This window comes from Sapajus apella, unplaced genomic scaffold (assembly GCF_009761245.1).
Source record: "Sapajus apella isolate SASKATOON/1434 unplaced genomic scaffold, GSC_monkey_1.0 scaffold77, whole genome shotgun sequence".
Classification (NCBI taxonomy): domain Eukaryota; kingdom Metazoa; phylum Chordata; class Mammalia; order Primates; family Cebidae; genus Sapajus; species Sapajus apella.
This window is the reverse complement of record NW_022437017.1, coordinates 5,630,500-5,658,069: the sequence shown is the minus strand read 5'-3', so window position 1 is coordinate 5,658,069 and position 27,570 is coordinate 5,630,500. Positions and strand designations below refer to the sequence as shown.

Here is a 27,570-nt window from a genome sequence, read left to right as displayed (position 1 = left end):
GCAGTAGTGTGATCTAGGCTCACTGCAATCTCCGCCTCTGGGATCAAGCAACTCTTGTGAGTCAGCCTCTCGAGTAGCTGGGATTACAAGTGCGGGCCACCGCGCCTGGCATTTTGTATTTTTAGTAGAGATAGGGTTTCACCATGTTGTCCAGGGTGGTCTGGAACTCTGGTCTTAGGTGATCTCCCCACCTCGGCGTCCCAAAGTGCTGGGATTACAGGTGTCAGCCACTGCATCCGGCCACAAACAAATATTTTAATTAAAAAATTAGCGAGGCATGGTGGCATGGGCCTGTGGTCCCAGCTAAGGAGGCTGAGGCAGGAGGATCACTTGAGCCCTGGAAGTCAAGGCTGCAGTAAGCTATGATTGCAGCACTGCACTCTATCTTGGGCGACAGAGCAAGACCCTGTCTGGAAAAAACATGAAAGTGCTAACCCCAATTAGAGCAGCCCTAAATTGAGACTCACTCTTGTATATTAGTAGCATTAACGGAGAAAAATTGGAAACTTGTATGTTTTCTGCCATCTGATTCAGTTAATTAGCGTCCCGTCCCTGCATCTTGTGAAATTACATCAGATGTCCCCAAGGGGCACTATTATGCCTTGCCGTATTCATACCTAATCTAGATGCTGACCAGTTGATAGATAATGAAACCTATACTCTAATGACCATTTTAACAGTTCAAACAGTTTGGTAATATTCTTTTCGTTCTACAAGTGAAGAAAGTCTATGAGGTGAAGCCGTTGATGCAGGGTCGGTCAGCAATCGGCGGAGTTGGGATTCGAACCCATGTCACAGGCAGAGGGAGGAGGGCAGCTATAGCCACGCCCCCTGGTTCCGACTTCAGCTCGCAGGCTCGAAGGAGTAATTGCGCATGCTCAGAGAGCCCGGTCGCGCCGGCTGAGCGAGACCACGGGGACGCCTCCAGCCGCCAGGGGGAGTGCGCGCGGTTCCTGCCTCTCTGGCCCGCGCATCCTTAGCCTAGTAGATATCCCAGAGTTCAGCGCGGCGCTAGCCCTTCCGCCACGGTCGCCATTGGAGAGTAGCAGGTGAGTGGGTTCATGCACTGCGGGGATCTGCCGCCATCCGTACTCCCGGGTTCTCTGTGCGGGTTGGAGGATGGTCGGTTGTGGCAAGCGAGGCTGAAGGGAGCTGGGCGCTGGGTTCTGGACCTCGGGAACCGAATCGGAACTCAACCTCCGTCCCTTCTCCCCGCCACTGTCTACAGCCATGGCTCTTCGGTATCCTATGGCCGTGGGCCTCAACAAGGGCCACAAGGTAACCAAGAACGTGAGCAAGCCCAGGCACAGCCGCCGCCGCGGGGTAAGTGAGGGGGTCGCGCGGAGGTCGTCGGGGGGCTTCTTCGAGGGCAGAGGGCACGGCTTGGGCAGAGGCTGTCGGCGTGAAAGAACGCGGGTTGGCGCGCGGAGCTAAGGGGGTTTGAATGGAAGGGACGGGGTCGGGGAGTGGGGGTTCCTACTTGGTGCTCGAAGGCGAGCACTTATCTGGGTGTTCCCTGCCTGTGCAATCCACGCCGGGGCACCGGGAGCAACTTAAGGGCGGCTCGGGACAGTGGGTTTGGGGTTTTTGACGCAAGAGTAGGAGTTCCCTTGTGGAGCTGGCCCGAGGCTGCAGTGTGTGAGGTTGGGTGATTTCAGGTGTGTCAGTGTATTTGGCTCCTTTATTCAGCGGGCAGCCCCGACTCCAGGTGCGTCCTGCAGGTGTTGCAGAGATTGGGACTTGGGGAGGGTGGGAGATGCTCTGCGCGCGATGGCTGACGCCTGTAATCCCAGCACTTTGGGAGGCCGGGGCAGGCGGATCACGAGCTGGGGAGTTTGAGACCAGTCTGACCAACATGGTGTAAACCCCGTTTCTAGTAAAAATACAAAAAATTACCCGGGCATGGTGACGCGCGCGCGAAGCGGAGGCTGCAGTGAGCCGAGACCCACGCCATTGCACTCCAGCCTGGACGACAGAGTGAGACTCCGTCTCAAAACAAGAAAAGCCCTAAGGGTTAATATCTCGGTTCTCAAGGCTACCCAGAGATCTCTGCTCACTGCGACCTCCGCCTCCCAGGTTCCAGCGATTCTTGTGCCTCAGCCTCCCCAGTAGCTGGGATTACAGGTGCGGGTAACCACGCCTGGCTTTTTTTAGTAGATACGAGGTTTCACCATGTTGGCCAGGCTGGCCTCAAACTCCTGGCCTTAGTGAACCCCCGCCTCGGCCTCCCCAAAGTGCCAAGATTACAGGCCTGAGCCACTGCGTCTGGCCACAAACGAATTTTTGTTTTGAGATGGAGCTCTTGTGCCCATGCTGGAGTTAAGTGGTGCGATCTCGGCTTGCTGCAGCCTCACCTGGGTTCCGTAGGGCACGTTGGGAGCTAGATGTAGGGCTGAGTGCCCCACAGGGTTGTGGGGTGAGCCTTATGCTGTGCTGACGCGCAGGATCCGAGAAATAGAGACAGGACACAGAAGTACATCAAAAACGCAGCTGGGCTCGGGGGGCCACGCCACCTATAAGCGGAGTCAGGCGAGGCCCCGAATGTCCAGAAGCATGAGTATTTATTGTGTATAGGTTAGGGGGCAGGGCAGTGAGTGAAGTTATCTTTAAGGATAGTGATAGGGTCATGAACAATAAAACATGGGGTCCACCCCCATTAGGGCACCTAGGCCTGGAGGTGGACAGTGCGCAGCAAGGGGCCTCTTCCCATGAAGGCAAGGGCCGTGTGCAGTAAGGGGTTCACCCCCATTAGGTCACCGAGGCTTGAAGGTGGGCCATGCGCAGTGAAGAGGGTGCAGTGTGCGCTACTTCTGTCTATGGGAAAACTACTTCTGAGATTTATAGGAGGATGCTTTAAGTCACATAGCAGTGACGGAGCTGTCAAGGTTACCGCCGCCTTCTGGCAGCTTCCAATGGGTTCTATGGGAGATGCTTTTTAAGCAGCACAGTAGCAAGAGCTGATAAAGTTCAGTCACCAAGGTGGATTGCCGGTCCGAGGGCGCCTTTCACAAGAACTGGAGCAAGTTCCTACAACTCCTTTATCAGGAGGAGTGGCTCTCGCCCCAGGCCTGCCATACAGCGGGTATCTTTACAATACTGAACGCTGCCGCCTGGGCCATGGATTCTTGTCCTGGTATAACTGTTTTGCCCTTAATTCGTGCTCTGCACTGTGTCTGCTCTAGGCATTCCTCCGATTATAAGCTGCTTATCCCTTAAATCATACTCTGTACTGTGTCCACTCTAGGCATTCCTCCGATATGACCCAAGATATATATGTAGGGAAATATTCTTTAGGCACTCAACTATTAATAATTACATATTGCCGGGCGCGGTGGCTCACGCCTGTAATCCCAGCACTTTGGGAGGCCGAGGTGGGTGGATCACGAGGTCAAGAGATCGAGACCATCCTGGTCAACATAGTGAAACCCCGTCTCTACTAAAAATACAAAACATTAGCCGGGCATGATGGCGCGTGCCTGTAATCCCAGCTACTCAGGAGGCTGAGGCAGGAGAATTGCCTGAACCCAGGAGGCGGAGGTTGCGGTGAGCCGAGATCGCGCCATTGCACTCCAGCCTGGGTAACATGAGTGAAACTCCGTCTCAAAAAAAAAAAAAATACATATAGAGAATTATATAAAGGGATTCTTTAAGCCCTATTTCTATAAACTAATATGATTGTGTAAAGGATTATATTGAAGGAAATAGTCGAGTAGTAACACTCTAAAGTGAGATATTCCTCAAGCACTAACTGTGCCAGGGTTCTGCTTAGCTCTCATTCCTCGGTGCCTACATGGGGGCTTACCCACAGGTTCCAGCGATTCTTGTGCCTCAGCCTCCCCAGTAGCTGGGATTACAGGTGCGGGTAACCACGCCTGGCTTTTTTATTTTTAGTAGTTTCACCATGTTGGCCAGGCTGGCCTCAAACTCCTGGTCTTAGTGAACCCCCGCCTCGGCCTCCCCAGAGTGCCAAGATTACAGGCCTGAGCCACTGCGCCTGGCCACAAACGAATTTTTGTTTTGTTTTGAGATGAAGCTCTTGTGCCCATGCTGGAGTACAGTGGTTCGATCTCGGCTTGCTGCAGCCTCACCCCCTGCGTTCAAGCGATTCTTGTGCCTCAGCCTCCTGAGTAGTTGGGACTACAGGCATGCTTATTTTTGTATTTTTAGTAGAGATGGGGTTTCACCATATTGGCCAGGCTGGTCTCGAACTCCTGACCTCAAGTCATCCACCTGCCTTGGCTTCCCACAGTGCTGGGATTACAGGTGTCACGCACCGCACCGAACCACAAACAAGTATTAATTAAAAAATGAGCCAGGCATGGTGGCATGCGCCTGTGGTCCCAGCTAAGGAGGCTGAGGCAGGAAGATCACCTGAGCCCTGGAAGTCAAAGCTGCAATAAGCTATACTGCAGCACTGCACCCCGGCCTAGGCGACAGGCCACCACGCCAGGGAGAGTGGCCAGGGAAATGGTAACGGTGTAAGAGATTAAGCTGCTTACCTAGAATGCAGGGGTCCCCCCACCCTAACGGCCGGCTCTTGCCCCCACCCCCAGCGTCTGACCAAACACACCAAGTTCGTGCGGGACATGATCCGGGAAGTGTGTGGCTTTGCCCCATACGAGCGGCGCGCCATGGAGTTGCTGAAGGTCTCCAAGGACAAACGGGCCCTCAAGTTCATCAAGAAAAGGGTAGGTGGGCACTGCTGGTGGAGGGGCGAGGTGGGAGTTGCAGGTGGGCTGACAGCGACCCTGTCCCTGGCAGGTGGGGACACACATCCGGGCCAAGAGGAAGCGGGAGGAGCTGAGCAATGTCCTGGCCGCCATGAGGAAAGCTGCTGCCAAGAAGGACTGAGCCCCCTTCCCTGCTGTCTCCCTGAAATAAACAGCTGCACCCAAGCCCTGGCTCTGCTGCTGTCCTGGGGTAGGGGAGGTCCTTCAAGCATCTTGGTGCCCTGGCCCGCCCACCCCACCTTCCTGGGGCAGAAGGCAAGGAGGCCCCATACCAGAACTGACTTTAATGATTAAATAGTTCCTATGCCCACACTGATTAAACCAACTGGGGGGTCCCTGGGATCTGGACCGCTGGAGCGAGCTGCTTGCTCGGTGGCTCCGCTGCCAGGCCCTGCTGCACTCCCCGAAGGGCTCTGTTGGGGCCCAGGCAGGGCCTGACATCTGTCGCCTGCAGTCCCGGGGTGACTGTCACCGCTCCACGGCCAGTGCCTCTGCCTGCTCCTCCGGGAAGGCGATGTCGAAGATCTGGTGGTAGTGCTCCACGAAGTGCACCTCCAGGCCCTCGGTGATGAAGCCTGCCAGGTCGCAGAAGTCCTTCTTGTTCTCGGCTGGTAGGACGATGCACGTCACCCCTGCGCGCTTGGCCTGGGGGCAGAGTCAGGATCAGCCCTGCCTGACCTGGAGGAGGGCCGCAGGTGTGCGTCCTCCAGGAAGGGAAGGGCTGTGTGGGGACCGGGAACACAGGGATGGCAGCTCAGAGCAGTGGCTCCTGACAGCCACTGGGATCCCTATTTCCCGGGGAAACAGGCTCAAGGCAAAACCACTGGCCTCAGCTCCAGAAGCCTGCGAGCTCAGCCAGGTCCGCCCTAGCCCGTGACCTGGAAGTCTGGCCATGCAGGGGGAGCAGTGTCAGGCTCTGGATGAGCCCCACCCACAGCTTCACCTCCAGAGGGCAGGCAGGGGCCGTGGCCTCATCACATAGAGGACAGCACTTCCCACTGTAGCACACACTGTGGCAAGGACAGCCCCCACCACTTTTATGATCTAGGGAGTGTGTGGCTGCGGTCCAGGTGGTCACAGCCACTTGACCATGCCTACCCTCCTGGTGGAATCCCCTCACAATGACCCCAGCAGGCTTCCTAGACACACAGCAGGTTGGTCTGAGGACACACAGGGCTGGGAGCAAAGCCATGTCCAGCCTTCCCTCAGTGCAGCCTGCTGCCACAGGAAGCAGGAGCCCTGTTCCCCAGTCCAAACCCTACTGGGAAAGCCAGTGGGCTCTAGAATGTTCACCCCAAGACTTGATGTGGAGGAGACAGCTAGGGCGGTCAGCTCCAGGCCACGTGGGCCTGGGTACAACTTCCCTGAGTGCCCAGCCCGCCGGGTGGTGCCGACCCGTGTGCTCACCGCGATGGTCTTCTCCTTGATGCCGCCAACAGGCAGGATCTTGCCTGTGAGGGAGACCTCGCCAGTCATGGCCAGGTTCTGCCGGACGGGCCTGCCCATGGCCAGGGACAGCAGGGCCGTGACGATGGTGCAGCCTGCGCTTGGGCCGTCCTTGGGGGTGGCACCCTGCGGGGGGGTATGGGGGAAGTGGGTGAGCAGGTGGCCAGCTGCCCAGATGCTGGGTGGGGGTGGGTGGTGCAGTCACCTCAGGCACATGCAGGTGGATGTGTGAGGTCACCAGGTACTCGTTGTCAGGGGCATGCTGCATGAGGAAGGCCCTGGCAAAGGTGTAGGCGATGCGGGCGCTCTCCTTCATCACCTCCCCTAGCTGGCCTGTCACCTCCAGGCTGCCGTCCTTTTCACCCTTGGCATCCTTGTCCCGTGGTCGCCTCAGGGACGTCTCCACAAATAACGTGGAGCCTCCTGGAACAGGTGCGGAGCTGTGAACAGGGGAGGCCTCGGGGCCCGGGCCCACTCCACCCCCAGCACCCTGCCTGCTCCTGCCCCAGCTCAGCATCTTGGCACCTCTGGGCAGGGGCTGTCCCACCATGAGCCAACAAAGGCCTCCATGTTTGCTGGGTGGCAGGTTCCTGGCTCTGCCGGCCCCACAGCGCAGCTGCCAGCCATAGAACATGCCCAGGGCCACAAGGACCCTAGCTGCCCTGCCCAGACACAAGCCCCTCCCACACCGCCCCCCTGCCCGCTCACCAACTTTGTGTGGCGGCCCCAGGGCCCGTGTCTGGATAAGCTCATGCTGAGGAACCTGTTGTCCCCACCTGTAAGCCTATCAAGGTATCCCCCAAATCCCTGAGGCCCATGGTGTGCCGGCCGCCCTTGTGCTCACAGCCTTCCGCTCTGTCAGCCCTAGAGTGCCCTGGGCTCCCCACACTACCCCCAGCCAGAAGCACTCCAAATGCACCCCTGCACAAGGTGGGACCTGCTTCTCGGGTAGAAATGGGATCGGTTTGGGGTCTCCTCCCGCCACGACACTCACCCATGGCTGTCCAGGCCAGCCCCATGACCACTCCGGGCGGCGTCACGTCATACATGCGTTCCACGGTGAACATGGGCTTCCCCACAAAGTCCTGCAGGTTCTCGGGCGTCACCTCCACGGACTCAGCCTCGCCGCTGACAATCTTGTAGGCCGACTTCCGTAACACCTGGGTGGGCAAGGCAGCATGATGGGCCCGGGCAGGTGCGCTGGGCGGGCAGGTGCGAGGAGGCAGGGTGGACGCTCACCTTCTCCACCTGCTTCTGCAGGTTGCGGACGCCGCTCTCGCGGCAGTACTGCTTGATGAGCAGCGTCAGCACGTCCGACGACAGCTTGGCCTTGCTCTCGTCCAGGCCACATAGGGCGCGGGCCTGGGGCACCAGGTAACGCTGTAGGGGCAGCTGGCCGTCACAGCAGGGTCTGGAGGGACCTTGACCACCAGCCCAGTCTAGAACCTGGGGACCCTCGACAGGAGCCAATGCCTCTTGCATGGGCCCCAGACCCTGGCATGGCACAGGTCCCTGATGGTGAAACCAGGACCTGGGACACCTGGCTCTGCCACCAGAGGCGCTTTGTGCTGTGTCCTCTGCTTGAATCCACGTCCTATCCCCCAATGGCATCTTAGATGCCACTTCTGTCAGGAAGGCCTCCTGGTTGCCCCTGGGCTGGCCCCATACATAGACCCAGGGCCTGTACGGTAGCTCACTGATTAGGTGGCAGCTGCCCTCAGCACATGAGGAAGGGGACTGGGTTGCGGGGGTGGCGGGGGAGCTCCAAGGTCAGCTGCAGACCCACAGAATTCTTGCCACAGTTCTGAGCTCTGGCAGCAGGGGGAGCGTCTGTGAGACAAGGACAGAGCCCTGCATACCACTCTACAGCTGCCCCTGATGCTGGGGGGCACTCCTGGTGCTCTGAGGGGTCCCCATGCATGCCCCTCCCCTCTTTTCTCCACAAACTACAGGCCTGCCCCTTGGGAAGTCAGGCTGGGATCTGGGCCCAGCAGTGGGCCCGGAAGCCCCCAGGGGACACGGAAAGCTGGGAAGGCCCTGAGGGCCGGGACCAGTGCCCAGCACAGGTTGTCAAAGGGCTCCTGGGGAAAAATGCATTCTCCCGCTTCCCAGAAAGAAAACATCAGAAATACAGGAGCCCTCCACCCCCACAGGAATGGACCCCGCACGCTCCTCAGTGAAACCCCTCCTCCTCCAAGTCTTGTTCTGCGTGGGAACCTCAGGTCACACTGCTTCCAGGCTGCCAGAAACCTTCCCTACAGTCTGGGCCTGAGGTGGGGCAGGGTCCTCCCTGGACTGAACACAGACTTGGCTTCTAAGAAGCACAGGGAGACCAAGTGTGTACGCGCTGAGAGCTGACAGCCGTGTGGCCTGACGGTGGTGAGCCACCAATCCCCAGACAGTGTGTGGGACTGTCCTGGGCTCTAAAGCTGGAGGCAGCCCGCCTAGCCCAGCAGACGTTCCCAGGTGTCCACCTCGGCCTCATCTACTCCTCCTGGCCGCAGGTCCTGCCGGTCTCTACCAGGCACGGGAGCTCCTAGAGGCACAGGCTCTGGGGGTCAGCCCCTGCTCCAGGGATGGGGACAGCAGTGGGGAGGGGCTGGCCTACCTCTGCGATGGCCAGCTTCTCCTGGGCCACGTAGCCGGATACGTTGATCATCTCCATGCGGTCCCGCAGTGGCTCAGGGATGGTGTCCGTGACATTGGCCGTGCAGATGAATAGCACCTGGGGGCAGCAGCAAGGTCCTAGGGAACTGGCCTGTCACCTTCCCCCCAGCCCAGGCCCCAGGCCGGGCCCCCACCTTGGACAAGTCCACAGGCACATCCAGGTAGTGGTCCAGGAAGTTGGCGTTCTGCTCTGGGTCCAGCAGCTCCAGCAGCGCTGATGAAGGGTCCCCCTGGTAGCCCCGGCCGATCTTGTCCACCTGGGGTGGCAGATGACAGGTGGTGCTGGCCACACCGTGCCCCTCACCAGCCCGCCCAGTGTGGAGACCCCAGGGTCAGGGCTGGGGATACCCGGAGTCAGTCAGAGCAGCACCCACACCCTGGGCCTTGGACGGGCAGCTTGCTGGGCATGGCTGTGGGCGGGAGTTGCCCAGCCGTGCCATCAGGGCCAGCATCATGGTGACGGCCCGAGGTGACTTGGGGATCCTGGGACCCGGAGGACTCCGGGCTTCATCTTGTACCCAGCTTTGCCTGGTCAGGGCCGCTGCAGGCTCTGGGTTAGGAAGGCTCGGCACCAGGCGGGGCCCAGGGAGAGCGACAGGGCGCCCGCTCCACACGCACCTCGTCGATGAGGATCAGGGGGTTCTCCGTCTTGGTCTTCTTCAGACACTGGATGATTTTCCCGGGCATAGCGCCCACGTAGGTCCGCCTGTGGGCGCACAGCAGGGTCAGTCACTCAGTAGTCCCGCTCGGCCATGACAACATGCACCCTCCAGGGCAATGGGGTAAGGCCACCTGGACAGCCACAAGATGTAGCCACTAGGGTGCTGGGAATGCAGCCACCAGGTGTGTGGCACTCACGGGCACACTGGTCACTCACCAGACTTGCCCTGTGCTCAGAACTATTCTGGGGGCACCAATTCACAGCCAGCTCTCAGTGCCATCCCTCAACTGGCACCTCCTACCCATAGTGAAAGCCAGCCTGAGGCCTCCCACCCACAGAAAGGCGGGGGGCTGGGGCCAGCCAGGGTACGGGCAGAAGGCCCCCCCGCCACCCACTGAGGAATGGCAGGTGCGCCCGGGCCACGGCCAGCACTGGCTCTCAGGAGGGCTTCCTGCAAGCTGGAAGGTGGGTGGCAGGTGGGTGGGGACGGCCGTCAGGGCAGGGCCTACCTGTGCCCCTTGATCTCAGCCACGTCCGTCATGCCCCCGACGCTGAAGCGGAAGTACTCTCGGTTCAGGGCTCGGGCGATGGAGCGGGCAATGCTGGTCTTGCCGACGCCAGGGGGCCCGTAGAAGCAGAGGATCTTGCCCTGGGTGGAGCCTCGGAGCTGGCTGACGGCGATGAACTCCTGTGGGCAGAGACGGGCTCGGTGGGCATGTGGGCTGGGCAGCCCGGGGCCCAGGCATGACCCTCGCCACGTGCATGCTGCCTTTCAGACATCTGAGGGCTGAGAAGGGACCAGGATTGTCCAGGAGGCTGAGCAGATCAGAGCTGCCACTGGCCACGGGGAGGGGCAGCCTGTGACAACGGCTCCAACAGGACACCTAGGTGTCAGGAGTATGTGGCCACCCGGCAGGGCCAGGCCTGTTCAGCTCCCCACCTCCTAACGGGTTCCTTTCCCCAGGACCCTGAAACCACAAGTGATCCCCACTCTCCACTCCAACCCCGGGAGACAGGGCACCCCCTCCCCTCCGCCCCGTGCCTCGCGCGTCGGTAATCAGTCGCACACTCCCACCTGCTGCTTTCTACGGTCTCAGGAGTGACATTTTAACAATTAGTTTAAAATAACTTTCAGACAGGGTCTTGCTGTGCTGCCCAGGCTGGAGTGTGGTGGCACCATCACAGCTCACTGCAGCCTCAACCCCCCAGGCTCAAATAATCCTCCCACCTCAGCCTCCCAAGTAGCTGGGATTATACACAGGCACCACCACACCTGGCTAATTTTTAAATTTTTTGTAGAGATGGGGTCTCTGTCACCCAGGCTGATGTCCAGTGCCATGATCACAGCTCACTGCAGCCTCAACTTCCTGGGCTCAAGTGATCCTCCCACCTCAGCTTCCTGAGTAGCTGGGAGCACAGGCAGCCCCGCCACACCCGGCCAATCAGGCATGAGTTGAGCCGGTCTGGGAAATCCTCCAGCCCCCAGTAGTGGGGCACGATGCTGCGTCCCTGCCCGGATCCCCCGATACCATCCCTATCCCCTGCAGGCCCCCACCAGCACCCCCAGGAGGCTCCTTTGAAATCTCAACCCACCGCACACGGAGTCCCACTGCCCACAGCAGGCCAGACCAGGCCTCACCAGGATGCGCTTCTTGACGTCCTCCATGCCGTAGTGGTCTTCCTCCAGCACCGCCTGGGCCCGGGCCAGGTCCAGGTTCTCGTCGCTGTACTTGCCCCAAGGGATGGATGTGAGCCAATCTAAGTAGTTTCGGGTGACGCTGCCACAGGACAGACGAGAGATGCTGAGCGGCGCTCAGGAGCCGCCCGCACCTCTGCTGTACTTGGCCAGGGCTTGAGACCACATGTGGGGCCGAGCGCGGTGGCTCTCGCCTGTAATCGCAGCTCTTTGTGAGGCCCAGGCAGAAGGATCGCTTGAGCCCGAGTTCAAGACCCGCCTGGGCAACTCGGCGAGACCCCCGTCTCTATAAAACAATGCAAAAATTGCCCTGTCTAAAGCACCTGGTGCATCGAGGGGACGGCTGGAGGGCTGCTGCTGCCCCATCAGGAGAGCTGAGACAGCACTGGCTTCTGCCTGGGGCTGAGCAGGACCACAGAGGGGAGGAGGCCTGACCCAGGGCAGGTGGGGAAATGGAGGCCAGGTCCCCTGCCGGGAGAGTGAGGCTGCAGGAGGGGAGGGAGGGCAACTCCATACTGGCCCCCGAGCTGGGAGCAGAGCAGCTGGGAGCAGCAGCCACCGTGGGCCAGGAACAAGTCAGCGAGGGCTGCGGGGGCACGGGGCGGGACTGGGGAGGAGGAGGACGGCTTCCGAGGAAGGCCAGGTGGGCCCATGAGCAGGCACTGCCAGGGCGTACTGCCACCAGGCTGGCATACGAGACGCACCAGGGACAGGCCACCTGGGCCACATGGATGCTGGAGGTGACTTTAGGGACACACAGAGTCCCTGTGGAAGCGATGCAGGTAGGCGTCGACACTTTGCAGAGAACGTTCTGGATGGGGGAGGCAGCTGGCAGCCCGCTGCAGGCATCTTGGTGAGATGCGGACACTAAGGGCCTGTCCCCTGTGGCTCCCCAGGACCCGAAGACAGAGCCCACCTTAGACTCGCTCAGTTCCTGGGGGAGGGAGCTATTTCCTTCTGCAGGACAAGGTCTGGCCTGAGCAGGTTATTTCCACCAACCCTGAGGGGGACTGAGTTGCTCAATGGGAGACATAAGGACCCCAAAACGTTGACCACCTCCTCCACATGAGGCGGCAGCACAGGCCCCTCACACAGCAGATGGGAACTGCAGATGGAACTCAGTGAAGGTCCCTGAGATGGGAGAGTATCCTGGGTGACCCAGGGGGCCCGGGTCCTCACGAGAGGCGGCGGGAGGTCAGACAGACTGGAAGAGATTGTGCTGTGGCTGTGGAGGAGAAGGAAGGGGCCCCAAGCCAAGGGATGCAGGTGCCTCCAGAGGCTGGGAAAGGCGGGAAACAGACTACCCCCGGCGCCTCTGGGCGGGATGCACTGGCCCACAGCTGGATCTCAGGGCTCCACCTTGTGTAAGGCGCTAAGCTATGGCCCTGTCTGAGCAGGAGGGGGAGCTCACAGGCCGCACACAGAAGGCGGGGTGTCCTGGGAGAGGAGCCACAGCCTTTACGTGCAACCAGCACCTCGAGGGGCCCTTGGGAAAGAGACTCCGGCAACCCCCCGACATTTGAATCCAACTTGGGGTCCTGACCTAGCAGCCAGGAGGAAAACTCATGCCTTCCCTGTAAGCACTGTCCTAGCCTGCCCTGGGGATGTCTCCTGCCTAGAGGCTGCCCTAGTGTGGCACCTGGTCCTGGGCTGAAGCTGTTGTGGGAAGCGGCCGGGGGGTTCTGGCCTGGCTGGACGAGGGTACAGTTGAAACGACCTCAGAGGTACCCGAGCCCCTGGAACCTGGGCGGCCACCATGACTCACAGCATGCTGAGACAGTGGCCCCCGGGAAGGCCAGTGCCCCGGGAAGGCATGGTCACTTCCTGGCTGACTCTCAAAGGGGAGCTAAAGCAAGAGGTAGCCTTGGAAAGACAGCCATGGGGACTCCTGGTCCTGCTGAGAAGCCCTGGCTCAGGCTCGGTGCAGTGGCTCACGCCTGTAATCCCAGCACATTGGGAGGCCAATGCGGGCGCATCACTTGAGGTCAGGACTTCGAGACCAGCCTGGCTAACATGGTGAAACTCTGTCTCTACTAAAAATACAAAACATTAGCCAGGACTGGTGGTGGGTGCCTGTAATCCCAGCTACTCAAGCGGCTGACGCAGGACAATTGCTTGAACCTGGGAAGTGGTGTGTGCCTGTAATCCCAGCTACTCAAGCGGCTGAGGCAAGAGAATTGCTTGAACCTGGGAGGTGGAGGTTGCAGTGAGCCGAGACTGCGCCACTGCACTCCAGCCCGGACTGAGCAAGACTCTGTCTCAAAAAAACAAAACAAACAAACAAAAAGGCAGGACTAGCTTAGAGCCGGAAGTCCCTGGGTTCAAATCCCTGGCACCGCCTCGCAGCTCAGAGGCCCTGGACACCAACTCGATAGCCCTGAACCTGGATTTCCTTGTATAATGGAGGTGGCAATGACGTGTCCTGCCTAGGGCCAGGAGACTGCCCCAGGCGCCTCCTGGCCCGCCACCAAGCACCTGCCATACAGAGGTGCCACAGGGCTCTCCCGCCGGGTCCCCTGGCCTGCTCAAGATGGGGGCTGAGGAGGGGTCGCCCTCAGGGCGGGGCCGCCCGGGCCTGGTGCTCACTTGAACTCCGAGGAGTGGTTGTCCAGCAGGCCCAGCTTGCTGAGCTCCTCATCCACCACGTCCATCACGTGCTTGGGGACCACAAGCTCCTTCAGCCGCTCCCGGAACTTCTCCTCAATGGCATCCTTGTCGTCCTTCTCCAGGCCCAGCTCCTTCTTGATGATCTTCAGCTGCTCCTGCAGCAGGTACTTCCGGTGGGTCTGCTTGATCTTCTCCTCCACCTGTGGGCCGAGGCACCGCCGTCAGGGCTGGGCCCGGGAAGGTGAGGGTGTGCATCCCCGGAGGAGTGCGGACCCTCTGCTCCCCCAGGACTCAGAGAAAAGAAACGAAACCCACGGCACAAAGCCTTTGGTTCCATTTTTTTTTTTGAGATAGGATTTCCTCTGTTGCCCAAGCTGGAGTGCAATGCTGCCATCACAGCGTCAACCTCCTGAGTAACTGGGACCACAGGCACCGGCCACCACACCTGGCTCTAACTTTAAACCTTTTTGTAGAGATGGGGCTGGGCGCGGGGGCTCACGCCCATAATCCCAGCACTGTGGGAGGCCGAGGCAGGTGGATCACTTGAGCCCAGGAGTTCCAGACCAGCTTGGCCAACATGGTAAAACCCCGTCTCTACTAAAAACACAAAAATCAGCCGGGTGTGGTGGTCACTTGCCTGTAATCCCAGCTACCCGGGAGGCTGAGGCGGGAGGATCGCCTGTACCCGAGGTGGAGGCTGTAGTGAGCTGAGATCGCGCCACCGCACTCCAGCCTGGGCGGCAGACAGAGACCCTGTCTCAAAGTCAAAAATTCCGAGAAATGCCACGACCGTGAAGTGGCTGAGCATCAGGCAGACTGGTCTGCTGAAGTCAGGACGGGGAGCCTCAATGGCTGGGTCTTAACAAACAGCATCTTCACTTTTCCCAGGCCGGTTCCCAATTTCCAACACTGTCCCCAAGATCACCAAGGCAGAGGAACTCCTCCCTCGACGGAGGGTGGTCCTGACACTGCCCCACCCTGGGTTCGTCACACTGGGATCAGCTTTAAGCTCCTCCGTTCAACGTGGAGAGTTTCACGGCTCAGAATGACAGCGGCTGATGGCACGAAGCCCTCAAAACGCAGACAGGCCTTCTCGGCTGGCCCTGGCCGATGCCACCTGTCCCTCCATGCGCTCCAGAGCCTGCCTGATGCCATGTGGCCTGGGAAGGCCCCTAAGAGTGGCTGTGTCCCAGCCCGGGGCTCACCTCCCGCCCCAGGCGCTGCTGCAGCTTGCTCAGTTCAAATTCCTTCTTCAGCAGGGACAGGGCCTTGTACAGCCGCTTGGGAATCTGCCGAAACGGAGGACCAAAAGGATGAGCAGAGGGTGGTGCCCGTGCACGCAGGGCCGGGTGGGGAGAAGGTGCGCCCCGAGATGCTGCCGGCGCGCCGCACTGACAAATCCCGTGCTGGAAACGCACCCTACGGACACCTGCGCAAGCCCTCGAGCTGGATGCATGGGGACACTCTCAGGAGTGCTGCTCACAACAGCAAGACTGGCGACCCCCCAAGTACTCGGCCCTGAGGACCCCCCGAACGTGCGGCAGTGACTCCCGACCGAAGGCTCTGAAGCTGCCAAAAGGCAATAGCCTGATGGATGTGGACCAAGGCATGCCACTGACCGGAAACCATCTCAGAAACAGCCAGGGACACGCCGCGGGGGTGAATGGCGCACAGTGGAGGGGTGAGGGCAGCCAGGCATGGGGGAGCCGAGGAGGAGCGGGGGCCACCCGGCATGGGCAGGGCCCAGTGGAGGTGGGGGCAGCCAGGTGCGGATGGGGCACAGTGGAGGGGTGGAGCAGCCGGGCACGGCCAGGGCACAGTGGAGGTGGGGGGCACTCACGTTGGTCTCCTCCAGGACGTCCTGCAGCTCGTGGGACTCAGCCCCGGTGAGCGCGGCACCCATGTCACTCAGGTAGATGGGGTTGTCCACCACCCGCTGGCCGGCCTGCATCATCTGCAGCACCGACTCCCTGGGGGACAGAGGGAGCTGCCTCGGTGGCCAGGGCCTTGCACTCTGCTGCACTCAACCCCCGACCAGGACCCGGTCCTCATGGTCCTTGTCCCCCACAGCTGTGGGCAGGGCCTAGGGGTGCTTGCTGGGAGCTAGGTCTGCTGCTTGGTCCCCAGAGTTCAGGGTCCACCCATGCCAGGCTGGAAACGCAAATGGCATCCCCACAGGAGCCATGCAGTGACCTCACCTCAGCAGTCTGCTCCCCCCTCCCCCAGCCGATGCCAGCCACAGCTTCTGGCCTCAGCAGAAGGGGACGAGGAACCTGGTCTGCTGAGTCGTCCCCAGGCCTCCCACCTGCCCCTCGCCCCAGGGGAAACAGGCTCCTCCATTGCCACCACTCCTTGGGCCATGAATCCCTGCCCCATGCAAGCTTTCCTCCCAGGAAGACGCTGAGGAAGCCCCCTGCCCCCAGCTGCAGAAAGAGCAGCAGAGATGCCCCCGCCTGGCCAGCCGCCTGCACGGAAGCCCACCTGTAGAGAGGGTTCAAGGCGATGATGTCCCGGATGGTCTTCACGATCTCTGCAGTCAGGGCCTGCCAAGTAGGGGGGCAGGGTCACTGGGGCCCAAGAGTGCCCCAGCAGGAGGTGGGGTGGGTGGGAGGCGTGGTCCTGGGAGCCCTGCCTGCCTGCTGCTCCAGCAACTCCCCACCCACCCGGCCCGGTCACAGATGGCCTCGGACACCGAGGAGTGCAGCCCAAACTCACCAGTCCCAGGGACACAGGACCAAGAGAGTAAAAACTAAAACCAAACCCTGTCTCCTTAGCCCTCAGAGCCTTGTCCTTAGGACAAGTTGTCTTGGAGGAAGAAAACACACTGTTTTCTTTCCTTTGGTTTTTTTTTAAGATCGAGTCCTGCTCTGTCGCCCAGGCCGGAAAGCAGTGATGCGCTTGTGACTTCACGCAGCCTTGAGTTCTTGGGCTCCAGCGATCCTCCCCCGCTATTTTCTGGGGCAGCTGGGACCACAGGCATGAACAACAACGCCTGCCTACGACCAAGTTTTAATCACGTGGTCTCAGCTGGGCGAGGTGGCTCATACCTGTAACACCAGCACTTTAGGAGGCCGAAGTGGGAGGATCACTTGAGGCCAGGAGGTTGAGACCAGCCTGGCCAACATGGTGAAACCCCGTCTCTGCTAAAAACACAGAAAAAAATTAGCTGGGCACGGTGGTGGGTGCCTGTAACCCCAGCTACTGAGGAGGCTGAGGCGGGAGAATGGTTTGAACCCGGGAGGCAGAGTTTGCAGTGAGCTGAGATCATGTCACTGCGCCCCAGCCTGAGTGACAGGGCAAGACTCTGTCTCCAGTAAAAAACAAAACGTCATCACCTGGTCTCTAGTCTTTGGTTTTGACCCTGAACTGTCTGAGCTGACCCTGGTAGAGCAGGCCTGCTGGAGGTCCCGGGCACTTGCTTTAAGAACAAGCTTGCTGCACCTCAGGGGTCTTGCTAATTCCAATTGCGTGTGTAAGCTAAGTCACAGTCTTCCCCCGCTGCTTCTCACAGGGAACTCCAGTGCTGTGCTGTCTGGGACAGTGTAGCCACTGTGGCTGGCCGAATTTCTTGATTCTAATTTTTAGGCAGACGGTCTCACTCTGTTGCCCAGGCTGGAGTGCAGTGATTCCATCATAGCCCACTGCAGCCTCAACGTCCTGAGCTCAAGCGATCCTCACACAGGCTGGACCACAGGTGTGTGCCAACACGCTCAGCTAATTTTATTTTTTTTTTGTAGACACAGGAGTTTCAATATTGCCCTGACTGGTTTTGAACTCCTGGGCAAATGATCCTCCTTTCCAGGCCTCCGAAAGTGCTGGGATGACAGGCGTGAGCCACTGCACCCAGCCACTGAAATGTTCCATTCTGTTCCTTGGTCACAGCAGCTGTATGTGCTCAATACTGGCAGGTGGCTAGGCGCAGTGGCTCACGTCTGTAATCTCAGCATTTTGGTAGGCTGAGGTGGGCAGAGCACCTGAGGTCAGGAGTTTGCGACTAGCCTGGCCAACATGGTGAAATCTCATGTCTACTAAAAATACAAAAATTAGCTGAGCACAGTGGCATATGCCTGTAATCCCAGATACCTGGGAGGCTGAGGCACGAGAATCACTTGAACCTGGGAGATGGAGGCTGCCATGAGCCGAGATCACGTCACTGCACTCCATCCTGGGTGACAGAGCCAGACTCTGTCTTTAAAAAAAAAAAAAAAAGGAAAAAAAAAAAAAACAACAAAAGAAATTTCACAGGGGCCAGTGGGGCAAGATAACAGTGCTGACCTCAAGAAACCACGTGGGCCTGCGGACAGGACTGTTCACCCCTCCCAGCGCCCATGGCAGACATCACCAGTTGCTCACAGAACTCTCTCCCCAGGCTCTGCAGCAGCCTGGGGAGGAGGCCGATGATGCCAGGCACATAGGTAAGGAGCTGACATGCTTCAGGGCTTTGGTTGGCTGTGCTGATCACCCCTATGGCGGGAGGGCAGGGCACCGCCAGGAGCCTGCCCATCTCGGAAGCTGACTCCTTGTGCCATCAGGCAGACAGGATGGCCTAGGCTGGAGATCGGGGTGGCCAAAAAGTTGTTTCCTATCCCGAAGCCACAGGTCCCAGCTTCCCCTCCCGGACCTCCCGGGCCTGATGGGACGGAGCCGGGGCTGGAAGGTGTTTTGGTAACTGCTGTAGGCTTCAGCACAGGAGACACGGGCTGAGTTCCAACCCTGCCTCCTTCCTGAGCAGTTACAGGCCCCAGTGAATTTCCTGTGCCTCTCCCATCCCATTCCAAACACCTCTGGGAGGAAAAGCACCCTCTCTGTTCCATTAGAATTGAGTTCCAGACAGGCCAGACCCTTCCTGAGGGGCTGCAGGTGGGAGACGACTCTTCCCGGAGAGGCCTCGGTAACAGCTCAAGGGAGCCACCCCACATGACGCCTGGACTCACTTTCACCTCCTCCGTGACCTGGAAGTCCTCGTGAACGACGTTCTCCACCTCAACCATGAGCACCTCGCCCGGGAGCTCGGTGGCGGGCTCCATCGCCAGCTCGGCCGGGTGCCTGGTGCCCAGCTCATCCTCCGCCTCCTTCCTGCCCCGCTTTGACTTCCTGCGGGGCTTGTGCTTGTTCTCCGCCTCTGGCTCCTCGGGCTCCACCTCCAGCTGTCTGCTGATATGAACCCTGACGTGGGAGCAAGGCCAGCATGAAGCCGCTGAGGCTGGGAGCCGCCCTGGCCATGGCCAAGGCCTCCCTGGCAGCACAGGTGGTCCAACGGTCCCGCTGAGCCCAGGCCCCCGGAGCCACAGGGTGGCCACAGGGTCCCCAGGCTGAAGACTGAGCTGCTTTCTCGGGGCCTCCCAAACAGCGTCCTCTCCGCCTCTTAGGCTCCAGCCAGATTCAGGCATTCGCTTCATCCCACACCAATGCCTCTCTTCCCCATCCCAAGTATTGTGGACATGCTGCAGTGACAAGCCCCAGGGCCTCCTGTCCCAAACGGTGGCGGCCTGGCCAAGCACAGGCTGGGCTCTGAGATCTGCCTGCCCTGCTCTGCACCCTGCACCCACCTCACCGTGGCTCCTTCCTGTCGTTCAGGTCTCAATTTGAAGGACACCATTACAAAGACTGTTCCCAAGCACTGCACGGAGATGCCCACCCACCTCCGCCTCTCATGCTGTCTGCCTCTCTCTCCAGAGCACCCGGCACCACCTGAACTTAGGGTCTGGCTCTGTTGCCCAGGCTACAGTGCAGTGGTGTGATCATAGATCACTGCAGCCTCGACCTCCTGGGCTCAAGCAATCCTCCTGCCCCAGCCTCCCAAGTCGCTGGGACTATAGGCACATGCCATCACGCCTAATTATTTTTTACTATTATTTTTTGCAGAAACAGGGTCTTGCTGTGTTGCCCAGGCTGGTCTCAAAGTCCTGGACTCAAGCAATTCTCCCACCTCAGCCTTCTGGGTAGCTGGAGCCACAGGCATGAGCCACCACATCCAGCGAATTTTTCTTTTTTTGTAGATATGGGATCTATGTTTCCCAGGCTGGACTCAACCTCCTGGGCTCAAGCAATCAATTGCCTTGACCTCCCAAAGTGCTGGGATTCCAGCCATGAGCCACCGAGACCAGCCCTGCAGCGCACCCCTTTCTATGACAGGAGGGGTCCACAGGTGACAAGTCTCACTCCTGCCCCCAGCTCTGTCCTCAGTGTTAGTGAGAAAGGCGCAGGGCAGATGCACAGGGCAGGCTGATGTAAGGCCTGGGCACTCCAGGTGCTCTTCCTGCCGGCCTCCTGCAATGCCCCGCCAGCCACCCACCTTCTATGTCCCATGACGATCATGCGCAGCTTGTCCCCAAGGTCCTGCATTTCATGGATCTGCGCAAACGTCCCCGTGTGATAGATTTCATCCAGGTTCTCCACCACGTCTGACTCATTGCTGTGGGAGATAAGCACAGAGGGACGGTGGAACATGAGCCTCAGGCTCAGCAGTACGTCCCTGGCTGAGGGGGAGAAAAGAAACGCCCCTATCAAGTGCTACTGAAACCCACAGGCAGCCTCCTGGGCTCCTGCAGGAGCTCCAGAGCCTAGAGGAGCTTCTGCCTGGTCAGGGCTGCCCCCAGTTGTCACAGCACTGGGTGGGTGGCTCCTTGCTAAGTCAGCCATGAGGACGGGTCTAGACGGGACTCTGATTCTTTTCTATGCCCCTATCACAGAGCCCGCTTGGAATGCGTGCATGGAACTCACTTCTTTGAGACAGAGTTTCGCTCTTATTGCCCAGGCTGGAGTGCGACGGTGGGATCCTGGCTCACCGCACCCTTCACCTCCCAGGTTCAAGCAATTCTCCTGCCTCAGCCTCCCAAGTAGCTAGGATTACAGGCGCCTGTCAACACACCTAGCTATTTTTTTTTTGCATTTTCAGTAGAGATGCGGTTTCACCATGTTGGCCAGGATGGTCTCAAACTTCTGCCCTCAGCTGACCCACCCGCCTCGGCCTCCCACAGTGCTGGGATTACAGGCGTGGGCCACCGCACCGGCCCACAGAACTCATTTCTACATGGAGCCACAATGCCCGACTGGCTAGCTCAGCTTTCGGGCAGCCTCATGGTGCATTTCATTGCTAAGATCCCGGAAGTTAATTTCCCCATCTGAACAATACAGGAAGTTTAGCACGAAAGCCGAGTGCTTTACCCGGGCTGAGGAGGCAGCCTGCCTGGCTCCTGGCCTTTACTCTGGAGGTCTTCCCTAGTTCCCTTTGGGTCAAGGGTCAAAGGTACAAAGTTCAGGACAGGACCTGGGAGCTGGACTCTAGGGCAACGTCAACAAGGGAAGGAAGGAAAAATCACACACTTACTTGTCATCTCTCTTTAGAAAGACGCCGACGTAAGGCTGGGCGAGACGAACTTTCCTTCTTAGCAGCTCAACCAACTTCTTATTTTTAACCTAGCATGACAATGACCGTAAAGTGAAACGTAGGGTAGGGGTTTTCTGGGTTCAAGGAATTCTCCTGCCTCAGCCTCCCAAACAGCTGGGATTACAGGCATGCACCACCACACCTAGCTAATTTTTATATTTTTAGCAGAGATGGAGTTTCACCGTGTTGGCCAGGTTGATCTTGAACTCCCGACCTCAGGGGATTCTCCCACCTCAGCCTCCCAAAGTGCTGGGATTATATGCGTGAGCCACCGTGCCCGGCCCAGGGTAGCTTTTCTAGCTGACATTTTTGGACAGCAGCTCTTATGTTGTTTAGATTTTTCTCTGGGGACGTGCTAAGCAGATCCAGGACACTAATCAACAGTCTGGAAACCCCTAAACAAAAGACAAACCAACAGGGCTGGGGGCCAGGGCTGTGGCGCTGAATAGTGAGGTGGAACTGACTAGCCACATTTCTTCCCAAAGTAAATTCAAAGTAGATGAGTGGCCAGAACCAAAAAACTGATTTAATATCCGGCTTCAAAAGGGATTTCCATGACAAAGTGGCTTGCTTTGAAAATCAAAACCATTCTGCCTTTATTAATATCAGAATAAACATAAATAATTCAAATGTGGCCCACCCCAGAGATTGATAACTTCCTCCAACTTTTTTTTTTTTTTTTTTTGAGACTGAGTTTTGCTCTTGTTACCCAGGCTGGAGTGCAATGGCGGATTCTCAGCTCATCACAACCTCCGCCTTCTGGGTTCAAGCGATTCTCCTGTCTCAGCCTCCCAAGTAGCTGGGATTACAGGCGTGACCCACTGAGCCCGGCCCCAACTTTTTTTAGAAAGAGTTTCACTCTGCTGCCCAGGTTGGAGTGCAGTGGTACAATCTCGGCTAACTGCAACCTCCACCTCCCGGGTGCAAGAGATTCTCCTGCCTCAGTCTCATGAGTAGCTGGGATTACAAGCACATGTCACCACACCTGCTAACTTTTGTATTATCAGTAGAGACAGAGTTTCACCGTGTTGGCTGCCAGGCTGGTGGTCTTGAACTCTTGACCTCAGGTCCACATTGGTCTACCAAAGTGCTGGGATTACAGGCGTCAGCCACCGCTCCCGGGCCCTCCAAGTTTTACTGAAAATTCCTCATCACATCATGTGCTGTTCATTTATGATCACGACCCCCCAGGATCTCACGGCACATTCTTGATGGCAACTAAATGGCAGGCTCAGGGCTAACGATGTCTTCTAAAAGCATCTGAAGGAGCAAGGAGCTCACCTTATTTCTTTCAAGCCATTGTTAATTCACAGGACAGACCCTGATTAAAGGTAATGGCTTGCCAGGTGCGGTGGCTCACAGTTGCAATCCTAGCACTTTGGGAGGCTGAGGCAGGAGGATCGCTTGAACTCAGAAGTCTGAGACCAGCCTGGGTAACATGGCAAGACCCCATCTCTATTTTCTTTTTGAAATTTTCCATCTTTATCATATAATAAACTAAATACATATACACACCCCTACAAAGGTAATGGCCCTCAAACTTTTTTTTTTTTTTTTTTTTTGAGACGGAGTTTCACTCATGTTGCCCACGCTGGAGTGCAATGGCACGATCTCGGCTCACTGCAACCTCCGCCTCCTGGGTTCAGGCAATTCTCCTGCCTCAGCCTTCTGAGTAGCTGGGATTACAGGCACGCACCACCATGCCCAGCTAATTTTTTGTATTTTTAGTAGAGACGGCGTTTCACCATGTTGACCAGGATGGTCTCGATCTCTTGACCTCGTGATCCACCTGCCTCGGCCTCCCAAAGTGCTGGGACAGGCTTGAGCCACCGTGCCCGGCCAGCCCTCAAACTTTTGTAGGCACTAGGATGACACAAAGAATCTTAAAAAGCTCACTGCTGGCTGGGCATGGTGGCTCACACCTGTAATCCCAGCACGCTAGGAAGCCGAGGCAGGAGGATCACGCCGAGATGTAAGGTAGGGACCTCAAGACCAGCCTGACCAACATGAGGAAACCCCTTTCCTACTAAAAATACAAAAAATTAGCTGGGCGTGGTGGCCCATTGGCCCATGCCTGTAATCCCAGTTACTCAGGAGACTGAGGTAGGAGAATTGCTTGAAGCCGGTTGCGATGAGCCAAGATCACACCTTTGCACTCCAGCCTTGGGGGGTGGGGGGAGAAGCAGCAGCAGCTCCCTGCTGGGCCCCACTCTTGGAGTTTCTGATTCCCTTCTAGGGTGGGTCCAAAAATCTGCATTACAAACGAAACAGCATCACATGATGCTGATGCTGCTGGTCAACCACCCACTTTGAAAGCCAATATTTTGATTCATTCCCTAACAGGAGCTCTTTACTTGTGGTCCAGAAATTCCTGACACTATAGATGCTTTTTTATTTTTTTCTGGGAAGAAAGTTGATAACATCTGACAGGAGGGTATGCGACCCACCAAAAACTAAGAGCCACTGTTCTATACTCAGAGGTCGCTAATGAGGAGAGAAGCTTCTAGAACAAGTTGGCCACACAGTCAAGCACAAACTACAGAGTAAATCAAGCTTTGCTAACAATTCCAGAAACATTTATTGGGTCCCAAAGAAGATCCCCCCAATTCCTTGTCTGCCAACAGCTGACAGCTGCATCCTTGGCACCTGCCTCCTGGCCCTGGTAGGATCCATTTTTGTGACTTACAACGCGTCATCAACCAGAAATACAATGAGAACCACCTGCCAGTCTCCCAAGTACCACCCGCAGCCACTCATTTAATGCTCTGGGCTAGCTCCACGTGGGCAGACTGAACTCTCAGAAGAATCATCTCTGCTCAGGCGCTGGGAGCGAGAGACATCTGTCGCTTTGCAGAGCTGAGGGGACTAGGCCTGATGACACCATCCCGGGCCCAGAAACCTGGGAGGGTAAAGAGAACTGCTATGGGTGAAGTCAAGGATGGGAAAAAGGCGTCCAGGACGGGGTCCTGAAATGTCAGAAGTGCACCAAAGAGGAAACAGCACCACGTTATTACTAAGGCAGGGCCTCACTTTGTTGCCTAGGCTGGAGTGCAGTGGCAACACCATGGCTCACTGCAGCCTTGATCTCCCAGTTTCAAGTAATCCTCCTGCCTCAGCCTTCCAAGGAGCTGGGATGACAGGTTGACTCCACTGTGCCCAGCCTTTTTATTTATTTATTTTTTGGTAGAAACAGGATCTCACTGTGTGGACCAGGCTTGTCTCAAATTATCCTCCCACCTCAGCTTCCCAAAGTGCTGGGATTTACACCTGTGAGACACAGTGGCCAGCCCACGTGGCCTCATTTAACTCCCAGAACAAGTACGTAATAAGACGCTAATACATCCATGCCACCAATGAGATGGAAGCCAAAGGAGTAACTTACTGAAGGTTACGGAGCCAGACAGGATCCCACAGAATCTTGCTCTGGGGCCTGCCTCAGTAACCACTATTTAACAACAAGGAAAGTCCTTGGGGCCAGGCAAGATGGCTCATTACCTGCAATTTCAGCACTTTGGGAGGCTGAGGCGGGTTGACCACTTGTGGTCAGGAGTTCGGGACCAGCCTGGGCAACACGATGAAACCCTGTCTCTTCTAAAAATAGAAAAATTAGCCGGGCATGGTGGCGGGTGCCTGTAATACCAGCTATACAGGGGGGCTGAGACAGGGGAATCACTTGAACCCGGGAGGTGGAGGTTGCAGGGAGCTGAGACAGCGGTGCTGCTCTCCAGCCTAGTGAGTGCAACTCTTTAAAAAAAAAAAAAAAAAAAAAAAGAAAACAGGAAAGGCCTTGGAGGGGTCGCTCAGGCACACAAACTAGCAGTGTGGGAGAGCTCCCTCTGTCCCTCTGGCTGCTGTCCCTCTGAAATGGCTTCTCCCTTCCCCAGCAGATCCTTGAGATTTGTTTAGCAGAGGGTGACTCACTGTATGACCTTGCTTTGTTAACAGATAATCTTCCCATAGATCCCAGTTTCCACATCAGTATTTTTTTTTTTTTTTGAGGGAAGGGGAACTGGGGGAGAAGGTATTTGGGGGCCTCCCTACTCTAAAAGCTCAAGTTCCTTACATCATCCTGCTCCCTCCCCACCCCCAAGCCTCTTACTCTGAAATGATGTAATTTCTACCACTGAAAGTTAAGTTTCTTAGGCCGGGGACTGTATGACTTGTTCATTACAGTATTCTCAGCACGTGTTACGTGGTCGAAGGTCAAGAACACTCTGAAGGAATAACGTCCTCTTCCCACCTCTTCCCTCCTAAGCCTCCAGTTCCATCCATGCTCTATTATTTCCCGTAATAATTACTGCTTTCTAATACAACATAGTTGCTAATCATCTTTATTGCCTATCTCATCCTGCCAGAATGTAAGCTCCGAGGCAGATTACTTTTTAAGAGACAGGGTCTCGCCATGTTGACAAGCTAGATTCCAGGGTTCAAGCAATCCTCCCGCCTCGGCCGCCGGAGTAGCTGGGACTACAGCGCGCGCCACCACGCCCAGCTTCAAAGGCAGAAATTTTTGTCTGCCTTGTTCACTACCATATCCCCAGCACCTTGAACAGTTCCTGGCACATAAGCAGTCAAGAGGTATTTAAGAATGAATTCTGATCCCATTGGGGCTCGTAACCCGACGGCACAGCGCCTTGGGAGAGGAAGCGTTACAAAACTTGTGTGCTAAGTAAGCAGAAAACGAACGGCGCTGTAACACTACTCTGGTGTCTCCGGATCCCGGATTTCTACGACCGGGACTCTAAGTGGACAATCCTAGGCTCACTGGGTTCAACTCCTCTCATCTAACGGATGCTAAGAGATCCGAAACGAAGAGGACTTTAGCTCAAGGTCCCCAAGCTAGTGGTGAGCAGACAAGGATTCTAACTGCAGCCTCTGAGAAACGGATGTCTGAAAAAGCTACAAAACACGAGGGAGCTAAAGTGATCCCACGCTTCAGCCCGCTGCTTGCAGAGGTGTGAAACCTGAGGCCGAGGCGGGGACTCCCATTACCTCAATAATCTTGATGAAACGCGGGAACACCGGATTGCGGGTGATGGCGATGAGCGGCAGGTGCGGGAACACATCGGGAATCGTCATGGGCGTGAGCGCCGTAATGACCGGGCCTTCCCCGCCGCCTGTGCTGCCCCCCGTACCCCCGGCTCCTTCCTCCGCGCCGCCCTCGGAGGCGTCGTCTTCCCCCGAGAAAGCGCCTCCGCCGCGGCTGTTCGCTTCCCAAAGTCCCCGCCACTGGCCCCCAATTGCCGGGCCTCGACCCCACAGGGTCCAAGGAGGAGAGGCGTCGCAAGTCCGCCGGCCTCGGAGCAACCACGCTCCAGCTGCTGTGGGGACCCGCCCCCCGGCGGCAGCCAGCAACGGCCGCCGCAGCGCCCAGCACCGCGCAGCGCCCCACAATCGCACGTAGCCTGTGCCCGCCGCCATAACCCGGCCATACTGGCGGCGCCCACAACTCACGTCATTTCCGCTCGCCGTGACCGCACGTGACGCCCAGCGCGTGCCTCGGCACTCAATGGGGGCGTGGCCCGAAGTAGCCACTTTAGGGGGCGGGGCCTACGCGGAGGAAGGGCGCGGAGTTCGACCGTCAGCAGGTCCTCTGCGTCTTCCGGTTTCCCACCTTAGGCGTTCAAGGGCCTTTACGGCCACGTGGAAGGTTGTGGGCACGCGCCAGCACCCATACAGAAAATTGGTAATGCTGCAAACGCAGCGTTTAGGAACTCGTGAACAGCCAGTGCTCACGCTTACATGCGCAGACGACATGCCCATGTTCAGGCTCTGGGGCTTCTAGTGGTTGAAGAATTTGGGATTCCCTGGAGACGGCATGCTTGCTCATCAGACTTGCTCAGACTAGAGTGGCCACGGGTGGCCGTGTGCGCATGCCCAGGCTCTGAGCGCTCGTTGGGGGTTGCGGATTCGGACTTCCCGGGATTCGCCTGCGCATGCTCAGGGTTCAGGCAGAGCGTGGGGCTGCAGTGCACGCCAGCCCACGCAGGGGCTCATTGGTGCGCATGCGCAGTCTCCAGCTTGCGCGTTTTGGGATTCTGCAGCGACTCCCTGCGGCGGTTGAGGGACAGTAGTGGCGGCAGAGGCCCAGGCTCGATGCTGATGTTGATGCTAGTGGCGGCTGTGACCCTGTGGCTCTGCCCGCTGGTCACAGCTCAGCCGCTCTGCCGGTGGGGCTGCCCTCCTGGGGCTGGGTTGCTGCCGGGGGTGGGGAGGGTGCTGGTTCATCTTGGAGCCAGGCCTGCTCCCGTTCGCTCTTTTTAGGAATCGGACTTGACGCCTCAGTCTCCCCACTCCATCCCATCCTCCCAGCCCGACACTAAACCCTCCTTTTTTTTTTTTTTTTTTTTTTTTTTTTTTTTTTTTTTTTTTG

At 57.7% G+C, this 27,570-nt stretch overlaps 2 protein-coding genes across 2 annotated transcripts; one reads left to right on the top strand and one right to left on the bottom strand.

Moving 5' to 3' along the window:
• The first annotated feature begins 757 nt into the window (after nt 1-757).
• RPL36 (ribosomal protein L36) lies at nt 758-4,895 on the top strand. The gene is made up of 4 exons (XM_032252148.1): nt 758-1,049; nt 1,229-1,323; nt 4,554-4,688; nt 4,762-4,895. The coding sequence occupies exons 2-4, from the start codon at nt 1,231-1,233 to the stop codon at nt 4,849-4,851; spliced, it is 318 nt and encodes a 105-aa protein (XP_032108039.1). The 5' UTR covers nt 758-1,049; nt 1,229-1,230; the 3' UTR covers nt 4,852-4,895.
• A 113-nt stretch (nt 4,896-5,008) lies between these two features.
• LONP1 (lon peptidase 1, mitochondrial) lies at nt 5,009-26,775 on the bottom strand. The gene is made up of 18 exons (XM_032252137.1): nt 26,190-26,775; nt 21,138-21,226; nt 20,103-20,222; nt 18,742-18,973; nt 16,289-16,350; nt 15,648-15,777; nt 15,013-15,096; nt 13,787-14,007; nt 11,144-11,282; nt 10,014-10,192; nt 9,462-9,549; nt 8,978-9,100; nt 8,785-8,901; nt 7,416-7,556; nt 7,171-7,336; nt 6,382-6,599; nt 6,138-6,302; nt 5,009-5,375 (listed from the first exon to the last, which is right to left on the bottom strand). The coding sequence occupies exons 1-18, from the start codon at nt 26,616-26,618 to the stop codon at nt 5,199-5,201; spliced, it is 2,880 nt and encodes a 959-aa protein (XP_032108028.1). The 5' UTR covers nt 26,619-26,775; the 3' UTR covers nt 5,009-5,198.
• Nucleotides 26,776-27,570: the final 795 nt, after the last annotated feature.

Excerpts from the sequence above, each read along its gene's own strand:
- LONP1 (XM_032252137.1), bottom strand. The coding sequence starts at position 26,618 with ATGGCGGCGGGCACAGGCTACGTGCGATTGTGGGGCGCTGCGCGGTGC. Across the intron at positions 21,227-26,189 it reads GTTTCATCAAGATTATTGAG|GTTAAAAATAAGAAGTTGGT; the intron begins GTAATGGGAGTC and ends TTGTCATGCTAG. Across the intron at positions 15,097-15,647 it reads ACGTCCTGGAGGAGACCAAC|ATTCCCAAGCGGCTGTACAA; the intron begins GTGAGTGCCCCC and ends CCGTTTCGGCAG.
- RPL36 (XM_032252148.1), top strand. The coding sequence starts at position 1,231 with ATGGCTCTTCGGTATCCTATGGCCGTGGGCCTCAACAAGGGCCACAAG. Across the intron at positions 1,324-4,553 it reads GGCACAGCCGCCGCCGCGGG|CGTCTGACCAAACACACCAA; the intron begins GTAAGTGAGGGG and ends CCCCACCCCCAG. Across the intron at positions 4,689-4,761 it reads TCAAGTTCATCAAGAAAAGG|GTGGGGACACACATCCGGGC; the intron begins GTAGGTGGGCAC and ends TGTCCCTGGCAG.